General features: G+C 48.9%; 1 protein-coding gene across 1 annotated transcript; it reads left to right on the top strand.

Annotated features, from left to right (window-relative positions):
* Nucleotides 1–4,120: 4,120 nt before the first annotated feature.
* On the top strand, nucleotides 4,121–9,129 carry LOC144955338 (relaxin-3-like). Its single transcript, XM_078885589.1, has 2 exons — nucleotides 4,121–5,274; nucleotides 7,735–9,129. The coding sequence occupies exons 1-2, from the start codon at nucleotides 4,965–4,967 to the stop codon at nucleotides 8,007–8,009; spliced, it is 585 nt and encodes a 194-aa protein (XP_078741715.1). The 5' UTR covers nucleotides 4,121–4,964; the 3' UTR covers nucleotides 8,010–9,129.
* The last annotated feature ends 278 nt before the right edge of the window (nucleotides 9,130–9,407 follow it).

Below are 9,407 nucleotides of genomic sequence, written 5' to 3'. Positions count from 1 at the left end.
AGCTGGTTCCCATTTGTTTCTGGGGCCAATAACAGCCAGTGTAATATCAGTGAGTGGGTCATCGCGTGATTACCTCGTCTTAGCCGTATAAATACATCGGGACGACTAAAGTCTGTGCAACCTTAGTCTCACACCGATTTCTCTTCTGGACCATGTACGTTGATCACTTCTCTCTGGCTCGTGAAGATCAATCCGAGTAGAATCGGCGATGATGCGAGACAACAATCGAATCCCCTTCATGTGGCGGTGATTTGGCCAACGAGGCTCGAGTGTGATTCATCATCTTACCTTTCACGCTTCGTTATCCAAAGCAGCCTCTCCACGTGAGCGACATCGGCTGGAGTTGACAATCCTCATTGCAGAGGGTTCCACTCATTCGTACGAATGCAGCTCTTGCAGAGGACCGCAAAGCAGTTCACTAGGAACCGTTGATGGTTTTTGTTGCCTGATGCGCAGAGGATGAGTTTTCTTTTTTTTTGTACACGTGTCCGTGTATTGTTTGAACCGTATGGTTGACTGCACGGCCTGTACTATTTTATTTTATCTTACGATGGTGTTTTCTTGTCATTTAACACGGATTGGATCATTTGTTAAATGTTGACACGATAAATGTTGACGTCACCGCAGTGCAGGCACAAATCTCAGAGAACAAAACAACGAAAACCTCGAAATACGGCGGCACGGAGAGAGAGGAGGGACAGGGCCGGGTCGTATCGTGGTCACTGATGTTGGCCGTGAGCAGGAATTAAAAACTAAACAATTTTTTTTTATTTTACTACATAAGGCGCACTGAACTATATAGCGATTTTTCAGAAGCGACCTGGCCACATATGATAGCTCAACGAAGTGGCTTATCATGTGGAAATGTACAACAGCCAAATACTCTAAACGCGTGTTATTTCTAAATATGGAGAGAAAAACCGGAGGACCCGGAGGAAAATCCACGCGACCACGGGGAGAGAGACTCTACATACTCCAAATATACAGGCGTCAGAGTCGGGATCGAAACCCACGACCTCCTGTATACCAGGCGAGGTAGTAAACATCTCCTAGCCACCGTGATTGGGTGACCCGGTGTGTATATGTGTGTGTATTGGTGATGGTGTTGTATGGAAGCGAGCAAAGATATTGAGTGGTATCGAGTGGTATTTAGTGATATTTGTCTGGTATTACCTCTGTTTATTTGTTCAGGAAGTCCTGCCCTGCCACGGGGCATCGGCATATGAAGTGAAAATAATTACAGCGGTGATGGTTGTGGTAGCGGCAATAGGTGCTCTCTAACAGCACTTGCCCAAACAGTCTGTTAGAGGCTACACGGGAGATCTTTGTCTTGGGTGGCGATGGTAGTGGTAATGTTGATGGTGTTGGTTTTTATGGTGATGATTACAATTATGATGGCGAAAGGGATGATGGTGAAGATTATAGTGAAGGTAGTGGTGGTGATGGTGTTGATGGTTAAATTGGTGGTGGTGATGTTGGTAGTGGAGATTGTAGTAGTTTAGTGATGATGATGAAGGTGGTGTTGGATATGCTACTGTTATTCATGAAGATGCTGTTGCAGATCCTGCTGCTGATAATGATGGTGGGAATGGTGATGATAGTATTGCTGTTGATAATTCTTCTGATGATGCTGCTGCTGCTTATGATGAAGGTGTCAACGGTGAAGATGATAATGGAATTGGAGTTGCTGGTGCTGATTAAGATGATGCCGATGTTGGAGATAATAATGACGACAACAATGATGACGCTGATGGTGATGGTGGTGTTGAAAAATGCTGCTGTAGCTGACGATGATAATGTTGTTGGTGGTGGTGATGATAATGACGGTGATGTCGGTGGTGATGTTGATGATGGTGGTGGTGGCGGTGATGATGGTGGTGGTGATGGAGATGACGCGTGTCTCGCACCACTCGCCGTGACATTTCTCGTGTTCCGCGCCTCGCGCGTGGAGTTGTTTGGTCAGCTCCGGTTGGACTTTCTCTCTCTAATGGCTTTTATCAAAGGCCACGCACAGATCCAGATGCCTCACTCCACATCGATTAGGAGGGTGGGGGCTAACCCCCCCATACCCCTCTCCCACTTCGTCCAACCTCACCTACATGGATTATGATTGTTGACGTCAGAGGTCACATATGCACCAAATAAGACAAAGACAAATATCCCCTCTCTCTCAGCCCTTAACCCCAAACAGGGTCCTGTTAGTCAGCTCTTACGAAGGCTGGAGCAGCACACGAAGGGGTGAGTGGTCAACACCACGCCCGGACGTCTTTGTCTCCCTCGTGGCGATGTTTACACCCTGCACCAGGTACTCATTTGAGGCTGTGCTGCCCTAGGGGAGGCCCAGGACCGGTTCAAATAATTGTCACTGGTGTTGGCAGTGAGCGGCCAACACCATTCGAACTCGGTTCGTAGCACAACGCGCTAACCCCTACTCTATCGCTACCCCATATATGCACCAGACACACACACTAATGTACACAAAAGTACATAAGACAAAGATCCCCCGTGTAGCCGACTCAGCCTGTTGGGGTAAGTGCTGTTAACGAGTGTGTGAGTGTGTGCGTATGTGCGTCTTATGTCAGCTGTCTGTCAATCCACTGCTGGATGAAGGCATCCCCACGGCGTCAGTCAAGGGGATTGTTTGACGATACTTAATCACGCTGGTCAGTGTGGGTTTGTGAAGGGGTGGACAATTCTGGTCAAGATATCGCTTGCCAATCATCTTTGCCGTGGCCGAGATTTGGCGTTGACACCACTGCCAACGCAGGAGTAATACCAACTCACTTGCATACGTAATCGTCTCGCTTAAGGATAAGCCGGTAAGTCAGGAACCGTTTTCAGAATGGAATACCGGTTCCAAAAGCCAGGAACCTGTGCAATGTTAGCAGTTAACAGTAATGTCTCGTTGCAAAGTGCCGCGTTTAGCGAGAAACGCGTTAAGCAAAAAACTATTTACCCATACACAATGTAACGATAAAGTTTGGCGAGATGCGATGTACTATGCACACACAGTGAGACAAATAACTGAGGGTACGCCGCCGCGTTACTGTATCGTTACGGCTCAGCCGTGCATCTCAAGAAAGTAGTTCGTCGTCGGTTACTGCTTTGAACCCGCGTTATAACGAGGCGCAGTCCGCGTTATATAACGGCCGCGTTCCACGTTGCGTTTGAAGTGTCCCCAAATGGAAGAACCACGTTATAGTGAAAGCGCGTTGTGTGAACACGCGTTAAGCGAGGACCCTGCGACCTCTGGATTGCTCGAGCCAGTGTGTTAACAAATCCACAACTTTGGCAGCTCCATATTTAATCAGTTAAAATTGCAAAACTGTTATGTTTATTACTAGACGTTGCTGTATGTTGCATGCGGCAAACCGGTAACCATTTGTATAACGTTTTTTTTAAATCTTCATGTCGTTACTGGTGATGCATAAACAACTATTCTAACCACCCCAGTATAGACACACACACATGGAAACTCGTATGTACACACGTATCGTGTCGTTGTCTAAGAGAAACAGACTACCCGCTTTTTATCGGCTTTAGCGTCTTACTGTTCCAGGCAGTCTTCGAAGAGTGGAGCTCCCTATCGCAAGTCTGGTGTCTTATGTAAATGTACTATTGTTACCCCGTCCAAACATCCACACACCATCTCTCGTACACCAAGCTGCAAAAACGTCAAGAGTTCAATAAAATATTGCACTCCCACTAAAATGTATACGGTGGAAAGAAAAATCTAGATTTAAATACTCTGCACCTAGAGATTTGAAATCTAAAACGTGAAAAATAGCCCCTCAGGTTTTGGAGGTCCCAAAATCGAACATTTATACGTTTATATGCAGTATTATTTTGTCTACTTATACGATACACTCGACTACATGTGTGCCTACATTTCTAGCTATTCTAGAACGTTATCAAAATTAACATCCTCACTTAAAATGAGGCCATGTGTATACAATGCATGTTAGGTTCAAGACAAAGATCCCCCGTGTAGGCTTAACAGACTGTTGGGGCAAGTGCTGTTAGCGGGTAGCACCTTTGAAGGCCGGCACGGAACACGAGGGGGAGTGGATGATCAGCACCACACCCGGCCGCCTTTGTCTCCCGCGATGTTTACACACCGCACCAGGTACTCATTTGAGGCTGAGTCGACTTAGGGGAGACCCAGGACCGGTTCAGATAATCGTCACCGGTGTTGGCCGTAAGCGGGAATCGAACTGGGATTGACAGGTTCATAGCGCAGCGCGCTAACCGCTACACCACCGCTCCCCACACTCCTCATACGCACACGCACACACGCGTACGCAGGCACACACACACAGACAGACACGCACACACACTCACAGACACGCTCGCTCCGCCTCCCTTCGCCTATAAAAGTTGGACGCTTCTCCCCGTCTCTCGCATTCTGCAAGACTCATCATCCCCGTGTCTCCCCGAGTCTGTCTCTCTGTCTCTCCAATCTCCCCCCCACCTCCCATCACCACGGTCGCCACTCTCCTCTCTACAGCGTCAAATAGGTGTCTGCGCTGTGTGCACCTGTGTGTGTGTGTGCACCTGCGCGTGTGTGCACCTGTGTGTGTGTGTGCACGCCCATGTGTATGAGTCTCCACTAACGGTCACACAGTCGTGTGTGTGCACGCGTACCTGTGCGAGTCAGAGAGAGAGAGAGAGCGAGTTAACGAGACGCACTTTGTACACAGACACACACATAGACAATAACACGCACACATACAAATACACTCACTCACCTGTGTTCACTCATACACACTCACCCACCCATAAAGTCATACATACTCACATACGTACATTCAAAAACACCGACATAAACTCACACACACACACCTCGTGTGCCGTGCCGGCCTTCACAGGTGCTCGCTAACAGCACTTGCCCCAACAGTCTGTTTAGGCTACACGGTGGTGGGGGGGGCAACCTTTGTCTGTGTCTACACACACACGTGTTACCCATGATGCACCGCGCCGCGCACGTGCGTCCTCGCCTCGCGCTCATCGCGCCGCTGCTCTTCGCGCTCCTCGCCTCGCGGTGGGGGGCCGCGGGGGCCACGGGGGGGCCCGGGGCTGGGGGGGGGCCCGCCGCTCTCCTCATGGGGGCGGCCCCCGCCGCCTTCGCCGCGGGAGGGGGGTCCGCCCCCCGCGGCGGCGTGAAGCTTTGCGGACGCGAGTTCATTCGCGCGGTCATCTTCGCCTGCGGGGGGTCCCGGTGGAAGCGAGGCGGTGGTGGGGGGCTCGGAGGTGCCGGGGAGGCGGCGGTAGTCGGTGAGTTGTGGGGGGGGGTGTGTGAAGCATGTGTACACTCACCTGTGTGTTCATTCACTCACCCGTGTGTTCCATCACCTGTGTGTTCATTCACTCACCCGTGTGTTCATTCACTCACCCGTGTGTTCATTCACTCACCCGTGTGTTCATTCACTCACCCGTGTGTTCATTCACTCACCCGTGTGTTCATTCACTCACCCGTGTGTTCATTCACTCACCCGTGTGTTCATTCACTCACCCGTGTGTTCATTCACTCACCCGTGTGTTCATTCACTCACCCGTGTGTTCATTCACTCACCCGTGTGTTCATTCACTCACCCGTGTGTTCATTCACTCACCCGTGTGTTCATTCACTCCCCCGTGTGTTCATTCACTCCCCCGTGTGTTCATTCACTCACCCGTGTGTTCATTCACTCACCCGTGTGTTCATTCACTCACCCGTGTGTTCCATCACCTGTGTGTTCATTCGCTCACCTGTGTGTTCATTCACTCACCTCTGTATTAATTCGCTCACATGTGTTCCATTCCTCACCTGTGTTCACTGCCTCTCGTGTGTTCACTCACGTGAGTGTTAACTCAGCTGTATGTTCACTCATCTCTATATATTCACTCAATCAAGTGTGTCCCCTCACCTGTGTGATCACTCACCCACGTCTTGTCTAACTCACGTGTGTTCACTCACCTGTGTGTGCACCCATTCATCCACCTGTGTGTTCACCTACTCAACTTTGGGTTCACACACCTCTTTATTCATTCACCTGTTTCGATTTAAAGCTTTCGTGACTGCAGGGATTCATCTTCTTGGTTCTTTCGGTAAAGTCACGTAGAAGGGAAATAATAAAATAATACAAATAAAACATAATAAAATACAATTCTCACGACGTTTCGGTCACAACCATCCTCAGGTGAAGAACAGGGCTGTCGGAAAGACAGCGTCAGACGCTGTCTGTCTTTCCGACAGCCCTGTTCTTCACCTGAGGACGGCTGCTTGCGTTGTGGCCGAAACGTCGTGAGAATTGTATTTTATTATGTTTTATTTGTATTATTTTATTATTTCCCTTCTACGTGACTTTACCGAAAGAACCAAGAAGATCATTCACCTGTGCTCACTCACTCATCTCGATATTCATTCCCTCTACTTGACTTGCATCCCACTGGGATTTTTGCACACAGTGTTGGCGTACGGTGCTTTTTCTGCAATATTTTGCTGTCTTTCTTGGATTTTCTGTTTGCACTCAGTCACATATTCACTTTAAGATGCTTTTTGTTGGTGTTTTTGTTTTTTGTTTGTTGCGGTTGCACCCGATTCAAGAGCCGAATGGCTCACAGGGCTGTACCTAATAAATGAACTTGAACTACGACGCGTTAATTCACCCACTTGCGTGTTCACACTCCCTCACGCGTCACTCACCCGCGTGTTCATTCACTCACCCACCTTTGCGTTCACCAATCTGTGTTCACTCACCTCTGTCCATTCACTCATCTGTGCATTAATTCGCTCACCTATGTGACAAGTCACTTACCTGTGTTCACTCATTCACCTCCTGTTTGTCACTCACTTACAGCGTTGGTGTACGGTGTTTTTTCTGCAATATTTTGCTGTCTTTTCTTGGATTTTCTGTTTGCAAATAGTCACTATAAGATGTATTCTTGTTCATGTTTTTGTTTTTTGTTTGTTGCGGTTGCACCCGATTCAATAGTCGAATGGCCCACAGGGCTATACCTAATAAATGAACTTGAACTTGAACTGTGCGTCCATTCTCTCATTCACCTCTGTGTTAATACATGCATAGTGTGTTCACTCCTCATCTGTATTCATTCACCCACGTGTGCGTCAATTCACTTTCCTCCTTGTTCCCTCACTCACCTGTGCGTTCACTCACATTTGTTCACCAATCATCATTATTACCACCACTACCACCAACCATCAACATCATGATCATCAACCTACACAACGGTTTGTACCTGTTCACCTTCCAATGCAAGAGTGCTCTCTGGTTATAAAACGCAGATTGGTGTTGTACCCCGAACTCAGTCGCGGTGCTAGAAATGTATTCAGCAGTGACAGAGAAAGGAGATAGTTCATTATTCAACCGGATTCAAATCTTGAAGATAACTATCTCGATTCCGCCCGGATCTAGATTCTAAGCGGATAGACGCCGCCGACGTGTCGCCGCACTGCCCTGAGCTCTGCGCCCAGGGCGCCATGAGCTCTGCACCCAGGGCACCACGAGCTGCTCGGAGTTCAGAGCAGTCGCGCATTCTGCCCATGTGAGGCACTGCGCCTGCTCCCCCCTTTATACCCTTCACCTTACCAAATAACCATTTGCATTAACACCTAGCCTCTAACCTTACTTCCCCTATTCCTAACGCTATCTCGAACCCACACCCTTATACCATAACCCCTAATCATTCCCTGAACCCTCCCCCCGACTCTTCCCTTACCCCCCATCTCCCCAGATCTGGTCTCTGACCGCGACCCGCTCTTCTCGGAGCCCCACTCTTGGCTGGGCTCACAGTCGCTGGACCCCTGGGAGGGGGGAGCGGCGGGGGGGGCCGAGTCCCCGGTGGGGTTCCTAGGGGGGCTGCTACGAAGTCTGGATCTGGCTCAGGGGTCCCCGGGCGCCCTCGGCGGGGTTGGCGGGGGCAGGCGGAAGAGGGACCTGGCGGGTGGCCTCTCCAGCGTCTGCTGCAAGTGGGGGTGCACGCGGGGCGAGATCAACGCCCTCTGCTGACCCCGTGACCCCACGACCCCGTCAACCCAATCACCCGGCGACCCGACGATGCGAAGACGCGGCCACCTCAAGCAACGAGGACCCACAAACCTTCAGGCCCCAGTGACCTGACGACCTTTCGACCCGATGACACGAGAGACTCGGTGACCAAACGACACAAGCCGGGAACACCACGACCCCGACGACGCTGCGATACGAAGATGGGAGCCACCTCCAGATTCAAGGACCCACAAACCTTTAGGATGGACGAACCACGAGCTGATGACACGAGATCCGGTGACCGATTGACCCAGAGGCATCTCGACCCGGCGACCTGGCCACGAAAAGACTTCGGCCACCTCGGCATTCAAGGACTCTCAACCCTTGACGTGGAATGACCTGGTGACCTGATGCCCTGGCAAATCATTGACCTCTTGACCTGGAGGCGCCATGACCTGATTCGACGAGCTGAATATTCGAGCACTCGTTTTATGTTTAAAATAGGCATGTAACGATCCAATTGATATTCATTGTCCGGTTCGAGAATGTATTATTATTATTTATATTATGATTATTATTGTTGTTGTACCGTCTTCTTCGTCTCGTATTGTCTTTTGTTTGTTCTGTATCGTTTGTACAGTCTTGATTGCTCCATTAGCCTAATTGTAACATTGGCATATAATTTGTATATATTGTGCATAGATGGTAAATAACCGATTCTATTACATGCAACGTGACACGTGTATCATCGTGAGCGTGATAATAGCGTGTAATCAATGTGTTACATTCCTAATTTAAATAAATGACCCAGTCACCCAATAGCTTGATTACCTAATAATCAACCAAGGTAATCAAGACCTATTGACCGAATTACCTGGTGACTCCCTCGTAACCCAATGACGTAGATACGTGAAGACTCTCATGACGGAAAGATTCAAGAACGAGACTTGACTCGCAATGATCTGGTGACATGATGACCCCTGACTTAAAAAATTGTGTCAACCACAGTTTTGAGGCAGCCTATGTTATGATTCCGTTGGAGAGAGATAGAGAAAGTGTCGCCGTGTCTCCGTGTTCCTGTGTCCCGATGTCCCAGTGTCTGCGCGTCTACGTTTATTTAAGAAAAAGACTTCGATTGAAACCCGTGTCGTGTGTTTTTTTTTGGTTAGATAAACCACAACCTTGGCAACCACCACCACAACCACCACAATATTGTCAATAAAAAACACGATGATATATGCAGTATATATGTATTGTTACGCTTGTGTACCCACGAAAGCCTCACTGGGTATCGTGTCATTTATTTCAGCAGGATCTTGTCTAGTTTTCCCAGCAGTGGGCGTACATTGCAATTTGAGTAATTTCTGAGTAATTTTTCTAAGATTTGCAACTTTTTTTAAACCTACCATTTCCACAACA

Source organism: Lampetra fluviatilis, chromosome 3 (assembly GCF_964198595.1).
Source record: "Lampetra fluviatilis chromosome 3, kcLamFluv1.1, whole genome shotgun sequence".
Lineage (NCBI taxonomy): Eukaryota > Metazoa > Chordata > Hyperoartia > Petromyzontiformes > Petromyzontidae > Lampetra > Lampetra fluviatilis.
The sequence above is the reverse complement of the archived record's forward strand: the minus strand, read 5'-3'. Positions and strand labels throughout refer to the sequence as shown.

What these genes read in the sequence shown, in the direction of transcription:
- LOC144955338 (XM_078885589.1), top strand. Translation starts at nt 4,965, where the DNA reads ATGATGCACCGCGCCGCGCACGTGCGTCCTCGCCTCGCGCTCATCGCG. An exon ending in CGGGGAGGCGGCGGTAGTCG is followed by an intron (nt 5,275 to 7,734) that starts GTGAGTTGTGGG and finishes CCATCTCCCCAG; the next exon opens with ATCTGGTCTCTGACCGCGAC.